We start from the raw sequence: 20,210 nt of genomic DNA on the forward strand, positions 1-20,210 counted from the left end.
TTTGTAACCCTTTTCCTTTCAGGTCCCATAGTGGAGAACTCAGGAACAGATGGATACAACAGTTGCCAGATGATTCCTGGCAAAGGGCAAAAGACAATCCATTATTAATGGGACATTCATATCAACAAATTATGTTCAACAGTTAGAAGTGAAAATGCAAATGAAACTCTAAACACTGACTTCACCCATTATACGAAGAAGTAATTCTAAATGAATCATACTCAAACTGAACTGAAAATCTGATAATTTTATAGAAAAACTAGAGAAACTTTACACGCATGTGGGCTTATTGTTGAGTCTGCATGATTTTTTAAAAACAATTAATTTATCTTTAGTAAAATAATCTTTCTTTCTGTAGAATTCACTGCTCTTCAGCCTTGGAAAAATATCTGCATGCCACATATATGATAAAAAATATCATCTAAAATATACAATTACAAATAGCCCAATTGAGATAAACCATAAGACAAAAATAATCCCAAAACGTGTGTGGATTGCAGAAACCTTGTTTTAGGTTTGTTTTTTGTTTTTTTTTTTAATATTATTATGCCTTTCTCTATTCAAAAATAAGTGCATAGGAGCAATTCTCTTTGATTTAAAGGCATGCAGTAATATCCATATAGCTGTCTCATGGGGGCTCATCTATGTTTGTACATTTCAAATATGTGCATATTCATATTATCCTTCTAAAAGCTATGTTATGTAAATTAGACTTTTACTTAAATTTAGTTCTGTAGAACACTGCAGTCTTTCCACCTAGCTTGTAACTCATTAGTCTACATTATGTTTTGCTCCTTAACTGCAAACAAATGGCAAAGTGTTCTCCTCAGTAACAATTTAAAACATAGCTGCAAACTTCATTCTCTTTCTATGGTCATAAGATTGTTCTTATGCTCCCTCTGGTGGCCATTCGATAAAACAACAGCTTTTCAATTTTTTCTGATAGTATTACCTTTAGCTTTTCTAAGGCTACGAAGCCCTCTGTTGGCCAGATTGTAACCTGCAGGTTTAAAACCGTAAGTAAATTCTAACAAAGTTTTTAGGATGTCTTAGAGGTTAAAAATGCATTTCTTATTCTACATCTGCCTTATATTAATTACTATGATGAACTGCAGTTTCAACCACTTCCTTGTAAATGTTATAATTTACTTTATTTGGTGATGAATGAGAGAGCCCATTGCGTACATGTACAATAAAACCTTCACTTTGTTAAAGATACATTAAGAACTCAAAAAATTAAAACTGTGATTTTTTTCCTCATACGGTTCACAAAGAATATGAATGTAAAGCGGGCTATTTTCTTAGTAATAATTTTTCTACATGTTGACTGTTCCTTATTTCAAACATTTGGAAACAGATGTGTTGGATTCTCAGATTTGGGAAATTTAAGCATCCCCCTATACTTAGAGATTTTCAACGATGGGACAGACACTGATGATAAATTGCAATCAATTGACTTTAACACACATCACGTACAAATATCCTGAAAGTAATACTATGAAACATTTTTAGTAATTTTTTGAATGAAACACAATTTTATGGTCTGGAATTTTCTAGTGTGATTTTTAACATTAAATTCCTTTTAGTTTAGTATTTTTAGATTAGGATGTCCAAAGAGGTGACATTTACAGGGCCAAGATATGTACTTAAATGGTAATTTTCTTCCACATGGGGGTACCTTAAGCAGGTCTAATGTCCAATGCCTCACCAAAACACATAAGCTATTCAGTATCTGATGCAAAGCTCCACTTATCCCATTTCTTAGGTCACTGAACCTATGACAAGTTCTGCAAATGTGCTGGGCTTAGGAGGTGGTGCTCCTTACTTTGGAAGCTGCCAAGTGTGCTGAGAGGCCATGCCACATGATTGTCACATGCATGAAATCTCAAACATTAAGGTTATCTGCTGCTCAAATTTTACAGTGGTGTGGCCATCATCATTCTAGTTTGGATGGGAAAGGAGCCCACGAGGCCATATCAGTTGCTGAGAAGCTATTGGCACTACAGAAATGCTAGTGGAGCATGAGTTATTTCCCCTAGTGGTGTAGGTAATGAGTTCTCTATGCTCCAGTGAATGAAGCCCATACCTATGAAAATGAAAGCATCTTTAATTAGACTCAGTGGGCCATTAACAAAAGACATGAAAGAAGGAGGGTGGCTTCTTGAGAGAGAAAAAAAAAAAAAAGGACTCCAGATGAAGTGAGGAAGCAGTAAGAGAAAGCAAGAAGGGGAATATGATAAAACTACATTATATGTGTATGAAATTGTAAAGCAATATTAAGTGGTTGCATGTTTACAGCATTGGCATTGTCATCCATGAAATTTCTAGCTGTTTCTCCCTGAAACCTATAGGGCTCAATGAACAGATAACATCCTCAGAGAAGGGTATCACTGTGGAGAATTTGCCTATTGCTCAAGAACAACAGGTTCATGAGGTTAAGAATGGTGTGTGCCACACAACAAGGACACTTGTTCAACTACGTTCATAGCAGCCTTATTCATAATAGCCAGAATCTGAAAACAACCTAGATGGCCCTCTACCAAAGAATGGATAAATAACCTGTGGTAAATTTACACAATGGAATGCTACTCGGCTATGGAAAACAAGGAAATCATGAAAATTTCAGGCAAATAAATGGAACTAGAAAAGATCATCCGGAGTGAGGTAACCCAGACCCAGAAAGACACACATGGAGTGTGCTCACCTATCAGTGGATTTTAGTTATCTAGTACAGGATAAACATACTACAATGCACAGACCCAAAGAAGATAAGTAACAAGGCGGATCCAAGGGAGGATGCTTAAACCTCACTCAGAAGGGGAAATAGAATAAACAGAGGTAGTGGTTCAAACAAAGGAACAAAGTAGAAGAAACATAGAGAGATCCGACCTGGGGAGAGCTGGGACAAGAAGACAAAAGGCTTGTAGGGAAAAGAGATGCAGGGCATCTCAGTGACAGCTGAAGACCTAAGTCAAGGGTTCGCTCCGAGGGTTGGGGTTATGAGAGGGATTCTACAGATACTCTTAGTAGCTGGGGCCATAGACATTGAAGACAACACCCTTTAACTAGACAAGTCTCCTAGTAAAGGAAGTAGAACACCAACTTAGCCACAAAAACTTCAAATAGAACTTTACCCTGTCTACAAGAATTGCAGGCATAAAGATAGGCAGAGATTGAGGAAAGGTCCATCCAATGCCTGGCATAACCCACAACCCATATCATGGGAAAGAACCAACACCTGACACTATTAACCATACTCTGCTATGTTTGCAGTCAGGAGTCAAGCAGTTGTCTTCTGAACGACTCCACTCGGCAGCACCTTAAAACCGATGCTGAGACTTATAGCCAAACATTGGGCAATGCATAGGATCCTTGTAGAAAAATGAGAGGAAGATGAAAAAGACATGGAGGTGGCAGGAGCTTCACAAGAAGACCAACAGAGCCAACTAACCAGGCCACAGAGGGGCCTGCTGATACAGAAGCACCAAGGACGTTGCATGGACTGGACCTAGACCCCCTAAATAGATGTAGCTGATGGGCAGCTCAGGCTACATGTGGGTCCTTTAGTAAGGGGAGTGGATCTTCTCTCTGACATGGACTCTCTTGCCAGGTTTTTAATTACTTTCCCTTGGAGGCACTGCCTTGCCAGGCCACAGGGGGAGAGGACAGGCTCAGTCCTGATACAACCCAATATACTGTGATGGATGGGAAGGGGGGCTCCCCTTTTTTGTAGACTAGGGGAGGGGGATGGAGGAGAAGGAGAGAGGGTAGAACTGGGAGGTGAGGAGGGATGGGGCTATGACAAGGATGTAACATGAAGAAAAAAAGAAAGAAAGAGAGAGAAAAAGAAAATAAAGAAAGAAAGAAAGAGATGGGGAGAAGGAGGAAGGAAGGAGGGAAGGAAGGAAAAAAAGAAAGAGTGCCAAAAGAAAAAAAAAGATTGGAGAGTGCCACAGTCTTCTATATTTCAAAAGACATATGTCTGATTCCTCCATTCCCTACAGCTGTGATTTCTGTCTTAGTACAGTGGTTTCAGCAACCACAATAAGTCACCTTGTGCTCAAAGCTGAGAACAACTGGTGTTGGGGTCCAGAAGTGCCCCCAGTCACCTAAATGTGTAGATCCTGCTCTTCTGAGGACATTCATGGAACTCACTTTGTCCCAAATGCAGCAACAGCCAGTTGATGGTGTTTAGTACAGATGCTTTATTTATTATATACAGTTTTCCATAACTGAGGACAAGCTAATTTTGGAGAAATATATGGTAAGCTGATAGAAAGCTCTCTGTTGTGCATTTCTGGGCAAAGGAATGGACTTTCATATAATGAAGAGAGTCACATGAAATAGAAGAGACATATAAGTAAATGCAGTCTGGGGGACATAAACGCTCAGGAAATGTGGGGACTTCTCTGAGTATCTTTAGGAAACACAGTGTAAGAAGGTGTTGTGGTGAGTGTTACAGGCCTTGCAGACCATATGATCCCCAATATCTTTTTTAAAAAGATTTATTTTCTAAAAAGATTTTATTTTTTATTTATTTTTAAAAAGATTTATTTAAAATAATGTATTTATTATGTATACAGTGCTCCATCTATGTGTTGGCCTGCATGCCATTAGAGGGCATTAGATCACATTATAGGTGGTTGTGAGACATGTGGTTTCTGGGAATTGAACTCAGGATCTCTGGAAGAGGAGACAGTGCTCTTAACCACTGAGCCACCTCTCCAGCCTGAATCCCAAAATCTTAACAGTGACTGTGCTTTGTCTTTCACATGTATGTATAGCCATGCTCTGGTATCTTTCAAGACTGATGCAGCTAGGGATATGGTTTAATGGCATACTACTTGTCCAACATGTGCAAGTGTCTATGTTCCAACCTAGGTCCTACAGCATAACGAACACACTAGGAAGTTCTATTTGTAGCATATCTTTGGTGATTCCTTTAGGTAAAATATACTTAGCATAATGCTAGCAGCCGCTGTGAGTTTGAACTTCTAAGTTCTGATATTATTTGTAGAAGAAGCAATATTTAAATATTGCATCAGCAATCGTGTGTATCCATAGAAACAGAATGCTTTCCCTAAGAGAAAAGGTAGTAGTGTAAGGGGACAGTGCACATAGGTATCCGAGGTCCAGAAGGGAGAACACAGAAATAGATGGACACAAAAGCGAGTGCGAAAGAGAATTAAAAGGCAAACCACATATATAAGTAAGGAGCTTGCACCCAGAATTTGCCTGGCTTTTACTGGAAAACCTCCTCACTACATCTTTGACCATGCAGAATCCTCAAGGTAAACACCAAGGACCTCGCTCCTCTCATGTGAAGTAGGGAGAAGATCGGTATTAGTTGCTAGTTGAAGGCTAAAGTAATATTGTGTATTTCACACACAGTAGTAGCACTGCTGTGCAACTAAGATGAGATATTTCCTAGCTCAAAAAAGTATGTCTCACCCTATGCACAGATGAGAGTTTATAGTTAAGTCTCTTAGAGCTTGATATTGTTCATGTTACACAATGGTTTTGAAAGTTACTTCTCCCCAGTGTACAGACAGCAAGGTTTTTTCCATAACAATATTTAAAGTTATATTTCAGTTATCAAATAATGGGATGGGTTTCACTGTAACTCTTCTTCATTATGTTAGTGTGCATTCATACATATGCACAAACACCCACATACATATATGCATATACGTGTCTTCTTATTTTGCTCCCTTTGCCCATCATCTTTCCTCCCAATGGTCCCCTCTTCCCAAAAGTATTATTCTTTCTGAGTTCAGAACACATGTATAGTCTTCTGTGTATAATTCCAAGATCAGTCACCACTGATGGCCATGAAGGCAAAAGAGATTTGTTTGTTTCTTTGTTTCTTTGTTTGTTTGTTTTTGGTTACACAGCGTAAGCTAGTGGACTTGCTGCAGGCTGATACTTGAAGCTTTCTATATTTGAAATTTTTATTTAAAAAAATAATAGTTTCCTTAAGCAATAGTGAGAAGTCAAAAAGGTCAGAACATTCTGCATGTCTACAAATTACCCAAACACACCTGTATCTATGACCTGTATTTTCTTTGTGTAGTCTTAACAATGTATTACAGTGAAATATTGTGAGAACTATTCCAATTTCATTCTCCGATTCTACTCAAGTTCCCTTCCCCTCCCATGTCTTGTTTCGGTAACCATCACTAGATCCACTTACCAGTCGGTGCTGCGTGGAATGACTACAGCAGAGTTTGAAATTCTTTATGAAATGGCTGGCATTAGCATGTTGACTTTTTTTTTTCAGGACTTTGACATTACATGTAATATCAGAGGATGAGACATACTAAAAGCATAAAATCATTTCACACAAATTTTAAAATACTTCATTTCTTTCAACATGTTATCAATTTGTATTGTACTGTTCTTAACAGTTCGTGTTGAAATCCTTTAGCCTTTATTCAACTTAACTCATTTTAGCTTATTTTCACAGAAGTTGATTTATGAGGATTTAAGAGATGTACTGGACTTTAAAAAAATCATGTGCATTGTAGCAAATATGAAAAGCTCCTTTGAAATGCAAGCAAAAAACAAAAGCAAAACAAACAACTCTCCATCCCACCCCCTGAAAAAAACAAAAAACAAAAAACAAAAAAAAAAAAAACAAAAAATGAACCCTAAAGGCTATTTTAGAAAATATTTTTGAAAAAAGTTTTGTAAATAACTTTCCCACTGTTATGCTGTTGCATTGGCATTCCAACCTATTTGGATTTGTGAGGGGTTAAGAAAAAGACTTGAGTGCCTGAGACACATTTAGGGAGCTTCTCTCCCTCCCCCCGCTCCCCCCCCCCCGCCCCGCCATTGCTGATATTTGCAGGCAGGCAGAGGTCCGTAGTGGCAGTTGGAGGTCAGCATGGGTTACTTTCTCCCTTTCCCCCACTACTTCTGGTGCTTTAGATATTTCTTGCCTTTTGGTTAGGGTGGACTGTCATCCACTTAGAAGAAGAGATCCCTTATCAAGCCCCACCCCACCCCACCCCCACCCCCAGAGACCCTCCTGTCAGTGTCCCTTGAGCGGGAGCCTCTGCACCAGGTTGGTCATTCGCAGATCCTTGGCTTGCATGCCGGTCTCGAGTTGGAGGATGGAGAAGAGTCCTAGTTTGGGTCACAATAGAGCTGCACAAACCGCGGGGGCACAGCTGGTCAGGCCACAAGTGACCCAATACAGCCTCAGTCAGGGATATGTAAATATCGCCTGGGCTGCCGCTAGCAGCTTTTCCAAATCCCGCGCCTGCGCTCTCCACTAGCAGACTCAGCTCGGCGCTGTTTCGGACAGCCTCAGCAGAGAAAGACCCACCTGGGCAGGGAACCCATGCTTCGAAGTTGGAGAACTCCAGAAGAATGAAAACGGAAAACAAACACAAATTTTTAACAAATCTAGGAACGTTTTTCAGTTGTTATTCCGAGAAAGAAAACGAATAAAACTTTTTTCTACTCGTTCATGAGCACGCTCCATATTTATTCCTCTTTGTCTCATTTCTAACGGTCTCTTTGTTGTTGTTTTATTGAGGTGCAGTTAAAATTTTGCACTTAAAATGTAATGGGACTAGTAAGTGTAAGGTCATTAAGGACTGACTACAGAAAGCTGCGCTGTGACCCTGCTCAGCTGTGATTTGAAGCTTTAGCGATATATCAGAGCATTTTAATTTGTTTTACATCTCTTGTTTTTAAGCACAGGGTTTTACAGTGTAATACAAAATCTTGTGTTATCAAAACAAAAGGAACTCTTTGTCATGCTGCCTGTTACATTAAAGCATGTTTGCTGCTGCCAAAGAGCAACACCTTAGAAACAGTCATATTTTAACCCCTTCCTCCAAAGACTATTAGTAAGAGGCTTCAGAGGAAGAAAGAGAAAGGCAGGAATAAAAGTCCCTCGTTAAGCATAAATTTCAATAGACCACATTACTTCTCTTATACAATCATTTTCGCTAGAGCTATGTCAGTTACCCATAATATACATTCCATTTCTTGTGAGACAGAACTTTTACATGTGAAAAATGAGTGAAGTTGTGTCTTGGGGGGAAAAAAAGACTTAGTGTTAGTAGCCAAGGGCACTGAAAGGAAGAATATGCAAGCAATCCCATGGCTCAGACAGAGCGTGTTGCCTCTGATGCTTTTGTCATGGTGTTAGCTTCTTATTTTTAAAACACAAACAAACAAAAAACAAAAACAAAACCCAGAACCTTAGGCACAAAAGAAACAATTTGCTTTCTCTACGTGACGACAAGGATTTTGTTGTGTTTGGTTTCGGTATTTTTGTTTTTTGTTTTTTTGTTTGTTTTGTTGTTTTTGTTTTTGTTTTTTTCTGGAAGAAATAGCAGACTCTTGGAAAAATTGTACGCATTCTCCTCGACAACTGCTGAGTCAATATAAATTTAGCCAAAGCTTATTCTAAAATTGTAAAAGGCAACAAAAATTACCATTGGACAGGATTACTCATTCTGCATGCAGCCCCTGCAAAAGAGGATGATGGGCTGTACAATGCAGGAAGGAGGGTCTAGAAAGGAGCACATGTGCCCATTGTACGGGGACAGAGCATAGATGGCAGTTATGGCATAATATGCCCTCTTCCCCAAAGAATGTTTCTCAGAGAAGGTGGGTGAGAATATGCCTAAGTGATTTGTCCGCCAACATACAGATCATGGCATCTCTCTGTTTCTAAATTCTAGAAAGCTTTGTGTTGGTCATACAAACTTCAGAATCGAACAATTAACAATGGTATCATAAATGCCTGATTTGAATAAAGAGACAAGGAGTGGGGCTCAGCAGTTAACTGCTGGCTTTTGAAGATAGGAGAGCTGAACTCACAATACTACTGTACAAATTTGAGAAAACAGGCAGCATTAACAAGTTCTGGCACTAGATTTCCTGTTCATTGTTAGAAAATAAAGGTATAGCAAGAATTTATTTACAAGACATCAAGGAAATGAGAAATCATTAAAAGGCTTCATTTTCTCTTCTCAGGTGCAGTCTGATGCATCTGATGCTTTTCAGTGTCTGCAGGATACAGACACTGATGGTCCCTTTAAAGACAGGTAACATATACAAAACCAGAAATCCTTTCAGTCTTTGCTTTGCAAAACCTCACGTTCATTCAGTTGGTGTCCTTTGGTATATGCACCACGAGTGAAAGGATGTGCATCTTTGTCTGACTAGTTGTAGGCAGCATACACACAGGGTAAGTACACATTAAAAGTGTTGACGGGATGTGAAGAGACAGAAAATTTGTGTTCCAGAATTAAGTAACCTAAGTTGAAATCCTGGTTCCACGTTTTCTGTATATGAGCTGACCTTGGGCATACCACCTATCTGTAACCTATTCCCTGATCTGGATAATGAAAATTACTTTAATCTGGATGTCAGCCCTTTTACTCAGTCATGCTACAGACACACTGCCTGTAAATTTTCTAATGGAAGTCATATGGGATTTAGGCTTTGGGCAGGGCATCTTCCATTCACATTAATATGGCATACTGAGAAGTAGCTATTTAGTAAATATGTTTCTAAATATGACAGTTGAATTTACAGTCTCCATTGTGCTATTTAAATATATTCTATGCTGACCACTTTTTAAATAAGTTACTTGTATAAAAGCATATTAAAATATGTAAGTACTAATGATTCAAGAAAATTTCTAGCTAACATTTCTTCTTTGAATATCTTGAGACTATTTAATTTTGTAATGCAAATTTTGGAACGTTTTAAATTTCTAAGAATCATTCACATTTCATCTACCAACACTTTTGACTTAAAAGTAACATTGTCTGCTTATAAACCTAGAAATTTTTCTTTTTGGGTGTGTCTAATTTCCACTGCTGTTTAACTTTTATTTTCTGTGTTTTTGTAAAAAGCAGAATACTATTAACTTTTTGCTGTGTGCACAAATATGTGCCAGAGTGGAAGTCAGAAGACAACTTGCAGAAGTCACTTTTCTTCCCACCATTACGGGCCTTAGGTGTTGAAATCAGGATGTCAGGCTTTGTGGCTAGTGTCTTCGCCCACTGAACCATCTCACTGGTATCTTTATCAATGTTCTCACATTTTCTACTTTGTTGCATAGTTAATATCTTTTAGCTTTTAATACCCCAGGGTTTCACTTACCGTTCCAATAGTTCTCAAACACCTTACTTCAGAAGGCCCAGGTGAAAATAGACGGATGAGTACAAATGACATAGCATAGCTGTATTCAACTTTATAACTTATATTGCCATATAGCTATACTAAATTCCCATGACCCATCAGGACATTAGTGTTAGAACTAGCACTCTTTTTGTGGTGACTGGATCAAAGACTCACTGCTTGGTTTCACTCTGAAGCCCGGCTGTGCCTTACAGTACTTGGCCTCCAAATGCTTGCATTGCAGACATCAGCTATCACTGGCCTTTCCTTAAGAAATTTAAACAATGTTTCTCCTTGAAGTCTAACAAAATACATTTTGATTCTTCACAAAGCAATCAAATGTATTAAAATTTTGACAGTCTCCACTATGCATGTTTTATATATCTACAGTATGTGATTTCTGTGTGCATTCACCTAATATATTTTACACATTTGTGTATGTATGAATGGTTTTATATCTGTGACTTTATATCTGCATATATGTGACTATTTTATATTGCTTCAAGATATTTTTACAAATATAAACGTAGACATGAAATTATTAGTTCCTAGATGAGTGGCTTAATTCTATAAAGTGTCACACATTTACTTCTTGTTCACACAGTATTTCTCATAGACTCTCTCATGGTTTTCTATTAAATCTATAGTCCTAAAATTGTATTGGGTTCCTGATCCATTTTTCAGCAGCTGTCAACTGTTACATTCTGGTTATTTCTGCAATTTTCCTGTTCTTCTGGAGGTTACAATTCACAGTCTCCTATTTGAGCAATACCATAGCGTATAATATACCTCTGAGGCAATGTATGTACTAGTGACACTCCTACAAGCAATGTAAAAGATTACCCACTTTCCAAACCTTCAACAGGAGTGTTTGAAAGCACTTGGGTATTAGACAAATTTAAAGTCTGTACAGTTTTAGTAAGTGCCACTATTAAGGACACTTAAAAGTGTTTCCATTTTCATAGACCTGCAGGTTCTATTCATCATAATTTTATTAAGTTATTCATTTTGTTTTACTAAAGACCTTATCCATTATGGAAGTTATGTTTTTGTACCACTTGCCACATTGTAAACTTTTTTTTTCCATTTTGTTTTTATTTTATGTGTATGGGTGTTTGACCTGCATGTTTGCCTATGCATCACATCCATGCACTGTCTGCAAAGGTCAGAAGATGATGTCAGATTTCTTGGGACTGGAGTTACACAGACAGTTATGAGCTGCCAAATGCGTATCAGGACCCAAACCTGTATCTTCTTGAAGAACCATGAGTGATCTTAACTATGAAGCCATCTCTTCAGCACCACTACACATTATTTAAAATTATTATAAATAACCCTTTTCTTCTGGGCTTGTTTATGCAAACTTTGGAGTTGCTACACTGGCTATTGGAATCTCAACCTCCCTAAGCTGCGGTTTTCCCAGTGGCTGCAAGTTGTTAATAACAGAATTTATATGTCTGGATGATTGGAAAAATAAAATGAGATAATATGTCTTTATAACAAAGATAATCACATTGTAAGATCCATGAAGTATTTTACTATGAATTAATAAGATTCTGTCAAAATTTTTTTTAGAAAGGTGTTCTTGACCTTAAAAATATGAGCCCCACACCTTCATTTTCTAAGTCATTTTGTAGCTCACACAATCTTTATTGAATACCAAGTTGTTTTAATGATCTTTATCACAAACTTGAATCACAAACTTGAAACAATGTCTATTTGTGAGCCTGATAAATATACTCTTCCTAAGCATGTACACACACACACACACACACACACACACACACACACACACACGCACGCATGCACGCACACACACATTTTTAAAAATACATGAATTCGAATGCACCTTGTGTCTCTCCACACTCAGAATACATGGCTCCCATTCCCCCTTGTTCCCACGCTTTGTTTCACCTCCAGGGTAGCTCCCCTTCATATAGAGCTGTGTTTTGATGTTGCTGAGACAGAAACTTGCTACTTAGCATAAGCAGGTTTCAAACTCCTGATCCTGTTACCTTTGCCTCCAGAATGGTAGGATTACAAGTATTTGCCACTGTACCTGGCTTTTTTTTTTTTTTACTATTATAAAATGTTGAGCCTTTATTGTGTTTTCGACCGCAGACATTCCTAAGTTTCTTCATTTCTCAAAAAATTATTAATGACTTGTTTGAAGATCACTAGAACATCATCAAACACAAAATTGTAATACCAAATTTCCCTATCAATTTTTTGAAATAAAACTTCATGTCTTAAGCATTCTTTAACTTTAAAACTTCTTAAAAAGTGCTTTTCCCCCCAAATTTACATGTTGATATCTATTTCTATACCTTGCTATAATAAAAATAGCTCTTTTGCCATAGTACCACCTTTTGGGTTATAATAGGAATTTTGTTACTTTGATTACATAGTGCTTTACTTGTCTTCTTATGGCTTGTTAGATATTCTGATACTCTCTTGAAATGTCACACTTGTGTTTGTTCCATTTCTGTGTGTGTATGTGTGTGTGTGTATATATATATATAGTGTGTATATATATAATATATACACACACATTTGCACAGATTTACCCATCAAAATCATGCTTATTGATGAGAGATAATTAATTTTTTTGCCTGATAAAAGTCAAAATGGATAACTCAGAAGTCAAACAAGATATGCACATACATATTTATATCACCTATCTATATAACATGTACTTTATATTAGCAAACTGATTAATAATCTTTTTTCTGATTAATAATCTTTAGACACAGATATTTGTTCTCTTTTGATAGAAGAAAATATCATCTTATTTTATAAATCTTTATTTTCCTAGAACAGTGACATCTGTTACTGACCTCTTTCTTAATGAACTATTAGATGAATAAAGTATTTTGATTTTTAAAAAATATGTTTTTATTTCCCCATTATGCATCTGCTACAAGAACCTGCTTTTAATATTTGGTATTCTCAAGCAACTGAATAGAATATGTTTAGCTTTAACTATGATTTCTGCTGGAAGAAAAGCCAATTAGAATTACTAATGTAACAGTACTAGGTTCTATACTTGAATCCTAAAAAGATAGTATCAAAATTAATTTTACCTTGAGTTCCAAAAGATTAATAAAAGAAAACCCTGGTAATAGACACTTGAGCTGATAGGCATGCAAATTCTACTTGTATATAGACACTTTTAGACATATTCCAAACCTTTTGCCTACAGTGTACTTGGTCTGCACAAAAATTTTACAAAATAGGTCACACTGCACCCATTTCTCCTATGTACAAACAGAGGTAGAGGACACAATTATCTCATTCAGTTTTGTACCAACATTCATAGATATTTATGAGAACAATCACTAGTTTAAATTTGCAACTGACCATTTTACTGTAATCCACTACATGGCCAATTATTTCTGGTCAGCATGCCATCAATGGCAAAATATTTGACATAGTAATTATTTCTTGGCACTAGAAATAATTTCTAAAAGTACTTTTTCTCAGCTACATCCCCATGCCATCCACTTGTATATGTGAGCAGGAACCACAGTGCTAAGATTTGCAAACATGCAACCAGAAGTGCATAAAAACACTGACTGTGGGCTGCTTACATTTCTCTTTGTGTCTGTAAATTTTCATAGATGGAATCAATGAAATGAGCTGTTGAGAAACAGTGGTTTCTGTAACTTTACTGAGTGGTAACTAGGTAAAATTACACTAGCATGTTGTATACATGAACAGCCACCAAATTTACTGTTGGAAAGCATAAGGAAATTAAATGTGTTTCACCAGAATCCTTCTGTTTCAGTTAGAAATAAAGTTCTTTTATGAAGCTCAAAAGCTCTTTTGAGATAGGGGCAGCCTGTTCTGAATTCCTCACAAAGCAAACCTTTGTGTGGTAAAAGTTCCTTTGTTCCTGAGTACAGCAGGCCTGGACCTACAGCCTTCTTGGGAACGCAGCTGAGATAAATTCACTTGGTTTTGGTGGCAGTTACATCTGTTACTGACCTCTTTCTTAATGAACTATTAGATGAATAAGGTATTTTGATTTTTAAAAAGTATTTTGCTATTTCCCCATAATGCATCTGCTACAAGAAATTGCTTTTAATATTTGGTATTCTTAAGCAATTGAATAGAATATGTTTAGCTTTAACTATAATTTCTGCTGGAAGAAAAGCCAATTAGAATTATTAATGTAACGGTACTAGGTACTATACTTGAATCCTACAAAAATAATGTCAAAATTAATTTTACCTTGAGTTCCAAAGATTCATAAAAGAAAAACCTGATAGAGTATTCATTTTCTGGTAATAGCCACTTGAGCTGATAAGCATGCAAATCCTACTTGTATATAGACACTTTTAGACATATTCCAAACCTTTTGCCTACAGCATACTTGGTCTGCACAATGAACCTACAAAACAGGTCACACTGCGCCCACTTCTCCTATGTGCAAACTGAGGTAGAGGACACAAGCACTCACTTAACCTGGCATCCCACCCAGCCTGAATCAAGACTCTATTACCCTGTAATCTGTCTTCCTTGTCATTTCTCTACTAGCCTTAAAACCACTGTAACTGCTGAAATCTATTATGACTTCCTACTCCAATATACTTCTTGAAGAAAACTCTTATCATTTCATGAGATTGTGCAGTGTACATTAGAATTTTCAGAGCTATTGAAGCTCAGATCAAAATCCCATTACACCTTAACCAGTATAGAAACACCTGTGAGACTTGACAATCAGCAGTCCTTACAAATGCCCCATCTGGTCTCATTCTTTGGTTGGCTAATCTGACCTAACCCCAATTCCTACTTAATGGGAAAATAGTCAGCTGTCCAGGCCCCCTGACTGATGCATTATTTGGAATCAAGAGGGAAGCATTATGGCATATCCTGCTGGGAACAATGCACTACTAAACAGAGCTTGGCAACTCACAGATAAAAGCACCAAAATACCCCATTTTGTGGAAGGTTGGTCCTGCCCTGCTCCAGCTGATGATTCCATGCTTAAAAGTTGCATATTAAGCCACACACACACACACACACACACACACACACACACAAACTTTTTCTGAGTTTTAATATGTGGGGTAAAGGTAAAATACCCTAATCTCAGTGCTCTGAAAATGTAATACTTGTATTCCATTCCTGTTGTTAAATACTTTTTTTACCTCATTTATTTCATCACATGGCAAACTTGCAAGTCCCACTCAAGGTAGTTCTGACAAAACCAGTGCTTCAAAACATGCTTTGTAACCAAACATAAATTCTGCAAATATGTTGGCTTTGTTACATAGTCAGAACATGGTGTATACCAGAGAACTGAGACCCATAGCATATGTTTCACCAACTTCAGTCAAGAAAAATGAACCGTATTCTGTACCATTGGGAGACTTAAAACTGCACTGTTCAGTGACTGAACAAGTCTCTTCATTTACTAAAAGACACAGTAAAACTGTCCACTGAGCACTTGGAATGTATTGTCTTCATGAATTATTCATGTGTTTAATTGTGTCATATTGAAAAGGTACAGAATATGAAGTTATGTATTCCAGATCGATTATAATTTAATGCTTTTACCTTTTTCCTCTCCAGGAATGTTTAGTAGAAAGTTGGTCTATTATACTTTCAGTACCTGTACACTTACTTTCACCACAATCCTCCTGCTTTATTGTTTTAATGACCATTGTGCATTTTCAGTATAATGTAGTACCATTTAAAGCAAGTAAAATAACCTTTGATTTTTAAATGGATTTTAGATCAAATTACGGCTTATTATATTAGGATGTTTCAATATTATTATGTTTAACATTTTAAAAGTCCCATCTCTCACTTTTTATTTCCATTCTTATATTCTGATTTATTTCAATATTTATTATCATTTTCTTTTATAGTCTTATTACTTTTATTATGAAAAATGATTTTCAAAAGTCCTTTGTTTCTAAAGTATAACATAACCAGTGAATACAAACACCTGTGTATTTGAGTTCAGAAATTGCCACTGTTAAGAATAATGAGATGGTGACAACATTTAGAGGCGCATTTTTGTGACTGTAACAGCTAAAAGCTGCTAATGTTATCATAGGAATCACCAATGTTTTATAAGTCCTTTAAAAAGAGTCCAATACACATAGCAGTCATTTTTATTAGACGCTAATCACTGACATCAGTGCAGGGGCAGAAAAATTGTCCACACAATTCACACAGAGCCCATACACCTAGACTTTAACATTAGGCTTTCAGTTCTGCATTTATTTCATTACTTCAAACATATATATTATGGTGTTTATTTTTTCCATAATTATTCCATATTTATTCTTTTTTCCAAATACATCTTTGTGTACATATACGCATATATATATTATTCTTAAATATATATTTCCAAATATAAATAATTTCACATCAAGCCAAACAGGATAAAAACATGTAAACATATGCACCTCATTTTGGTCAAGTAAACAGAATCACAAATTAACCACAAGTCAACAAGTGCACTTGAAAGATAAGGGAAGAAACAGACATGTAAACAAACACAGACAGCAGCTGCAAGGCCCTGTAAGGGTCCATTTTTTTTTTTAAGGCTATATAGCAAAAAGCTCATAATTCAGTTAAAGACTTTTGTCACCTTGTCACATTTACTCTTAAGGGACTTCACAATGAAAAACTGTAAACACTAGACTAGAAGTGATTGAATTCTGTTGGAAAAAGACACCACAAGTCATTAGCTGACAGAAATAGTAATTTCACCAAACAATACTTTTGAGATTTGTTACTTTGTAACACAGAGAAACATCACAATTCTAGTGAGAAATGGGAAGTAGAGGAAAAAACAGCAATACTGCATAAAGATTGCTTCAATAGCCTTTAAAGCAATAGGTTTGTCAGTCAATAAAGGGAAATAAGCAACAGCAGACAACAGAGCTTTAGCATACTAGACTACATGCCACAGCAAGATACTACAGATTCAAGTTGAAATATTCTTCCAGCTGGTACTGAAGAAAGAGCCACCGATCATCAGAGAAGGAAAAACTGCCTCTCAGGCAAAGCAACTTCTTAAGCAACTGATTAGCCAGGCGAAGCACGGCAAGCTCCTTTTTGCGGCTTTTAAACAGCACCTTTCCCTCTCGCAACTGCACAGGCTCCAAAACTTGATGCCAGTAGGCGCTTGAGGATCCACCACCATCTGGCCTTGGAGGCTGATCCCTCCAGCCCTCGGGGTATTCATGCTTGTAAAAACAAAATTCTCCAAATGGGCAGTGCCCTAGGCCTCCGGCAAAATACCTGCAGTCTTTCTGGCTCATACCCTCCTTATACTGCTGAACAAGTTTCTCCTTCTCCTCTTCCTCCTCCACCCAGAACTCACTAGGAATGACAAAGCCAGAGGAGACCCTGCACTGTGGGCAGGACTTACTGATCCTGTTCTCAAACTGTGTGGCACTTCTCCACCTGCGGATGCATTTAAGACAGAAGGTGTGGTTGCAGCAGAAAAGGATGCCAAAGCGGCGATCGCTGGGGTCGGCTTTCTCATAGACAACCTCCATGCAGATGCCACACACTTTGTCCATGCTGCGCTGCACAGCAAAAGAGAGTTCCATATCTCTCTCGTGTGCTTCAACGCAGGCCCTTCTATGTGCTTCCTGCTGGGCCGCATCCCAAGGGTGCAAGACCTGCTGCCCGCACATGTCGCATATTTCTCCGTGGGGGTATGCACACCTGTCCCCACGGAGGCATTGTCCCCTGGCAGCATAGCGGCAAAGCGGCAGCGGCATCCCCATGCCCATAGCCATGTGCTCTCTCTCAATTTCTGGGCTCCGCAGGGGAGCCTCGGGACCATGCGGGGGGACCATGCGACCTCGGTAAGGCTGTCCAGGAACAAACTCAATCGCCCCCTCCCAGCCTTCTGCACCCGCGCCTCCCGCAGCACCTGCTGCAAGGCCTGCATTGTCAATCTCGGCTTCAGAGAAGCCCCTTTCAGCAGCTGAGCCAATGCCTGCATTGTCAATCTCAGCTTCAGGGAAGCCCCTTTCAGCCGCCGAGCCAATCAGAGGCAAGGACCTTGAGGATGCAGTAGGGGGGGCTTCTGCCACTTCCTGAGTCGGGGGCTCCCACTGAGTGGCCATCTTGGGCCCTCTGTCTGCAGAGGCCCGAGGCTGAGAATCTTGGCCCCTCCTAGCTTTCCGCCGCCCAGAAAGGTCATGAGAGTAGCGACAGTTATCGCCCTCCTTGCACTGCCCATGCAGATAATACCTGCAGAGGATCTGCTTTGTCCAGCTGCCACTGTTGCGCTCCGGAGCAGACCTGGCTCCGCCCCCTGCGGCTGGAGCGGGCCTCAAACTCGCCGCGCGCCGGTTCGCTGGGACAGGAGCCACCAGGAACGGTGCCAGGCCCGACGCCTCTTGCAGAGAGGCTGAGCTGACTACCGCAGAAGCTCCGGAGGCCTCAAACTCAGGAAGGGGGGGAACTGACACACCCTCCCCCCCCTCGGCACCTGCCTCGGCACCTGCGACGGCGTAGGATTTAGAGGGAGCTGTAGACTCTTCCATCGTTATTCCCTGCCCCTGACACTGTCCAGAAAGCCTCTAATATTGTATCGTTTTTGTGCTTGAATCGCGGAGCTGGAGCTGGACCGATCCTCCGCTTCTTCTCGGGAAGAAGTGCACCACTTTTTGTCTTCCCACCTGCTCCCTGTTCCCTGTGAACTTTGGTTCCTACCTGCTTACAGGCAGACGGACACTTCCGGTTGAAACACCATTTTCCGGCGCTCAGCGGAAGTTGCTTCAGCCATGTTTTTCTCTCACCGCTAACAGTTTACGATCGCCGGACGGGCTTCACCGGGGTCTCCTAATGTGATTTTTAAGCCCCTAATCCCCGTTTCCACATTGTTTCCCCTCAAGGTTGATCTCTTAATCTCCCCGGGTTTTCCTTGTACGCATTGTATTTCATTATTTTATTTTTGTGTAAAGAAACCTACCTATACAATCCTTACCTCTGCCATCTGCTCTTGGAGTTTATAAAAACATTTCTTCATAAGCATTACAAATTATTTTCTGTTTACTCTTTTGTTTATAGGCGACTAATTTTTAAAATAGAATAGCGACCCTGCCTAAGCTTTTCTCCTTTGGCCCTTATAGACATGACAGGATTTCTTTACGTCTTTATTCCCTCAAAGGGTTAATTTGGGTGTACTTTAATTAGAAGGGAATCCTCTGAATTGAGGCTTCTTAGAGCCTTCCTGCTTTTGTTACATTTTTTTTCCCCGACAGTGTAGAAGCCCAAATTTGGTGCAGCCTTGATGAAGGCTTAATAAAGCAAAGTACGCGAGTGACCCAGGGTTTAACTGTTTTCGGTTGCTTTGATTCAGAGACCCTTTGTTCCCCGCTCTTCTTTTTATTCCGTTCTGCTGCAGTGAAGCCTTTTATACTACCAGCTCTGCCTTGTTGCCATCTCCAAACTGAGTTGTTCCTTTTTAATTTTTCTTTTGCAGATACATTCTATTTCTTCAATGCTACTATAGTAGCATAGTAAAATTTATACTGTAGTTTTACGTTTTGTTTTGTTTTGTTTTGAGTAATAGTTCTTCCTTTCAGTACTTAATTATCCGAATTTGCAGTGTTTGAAATATTTAATTTACTACATTTTCTCTAAACATTCAATTATGTTTGCTAAAATAATTTTATTGTAGAGAGTCTAAAAGCTACAGTTTAAAGAAACTCTTAATGTCTATGATATAATCATCCACATCAAAGTATGTCCCAATTAAACAAAGCCAACAACAACAACAACAAACAATGCTAAGCAAGGAGGAAAATTATCATAGAATTTTACTTGTTTTTAAAAACAGGTAAATTACGCAGAATAAGCAGGAAATAAGGACAATAGAATAAGCAAAATTTTTACTGTGTAACTTATTAAGAAAAAGTAATAAAAGGCTTAGACTGCAACTGTCACATATTTTTAAAAGAGCTGGCACTAATTAACAGCAAATCTAAAAGCCTTAAGATGTTTTTAGTGCCACTAGTTTATGAGAAACCTAAAACCTATGGAATGGTATTGGGGAAAAGATTTGAACATGAAAC

At 38.5% G+C, this 20,210-nt stretch overlaps 1 protein-coding gene across 1 annotated transcript; it reads right to left on the minus strand.

Moving 5' to 3' along the window:
* Positions 1 to 16,155: 16,155 nt before the first annotated feature.
* Mkrn3 (makorin ring finger protein 3) lies at positions 16,156 to 18,787 on the minus strand. The gene has a single exon (XM_051148658.1). The coding sequence runs from the start codon at positions 18,675 to 18,677 to the stop codon at positions 17,091 to 17,093; it is 1,587 nt and encodes a 528-aa protein (XP_051004615.1). The 5' UTR covers positions 18,678 to 18,787; the 3' UTR covers positions 16,156 to 17,090.
* Between the last annotated feature and the right edge of the window lie 1,423 nt (positions 18,788 to 20,210).

Source organism: Acomys russatus, chromosome 7 (genome assembly GCF_903995435.1).
Source record: "Acomys russatus chromosome 7, mAcoRus1.1, whole genome shotgun sequence".
NCBI lineage: Eukaryota > Metazoa > Chordata > Mammalia > Rodentia > Muridae > Acomys > Acomys russatus.

Bases quoted from the DNA above. Each gene is read 5' to 3' on its own strand.
- Mkrn3 (XM_051148658.1), bottom strand. From the start codon at position 18,677: ATGGAAGAGTCTACAGCTCCCTCTAAATCCTACGCCGTCGCAGGTGCC.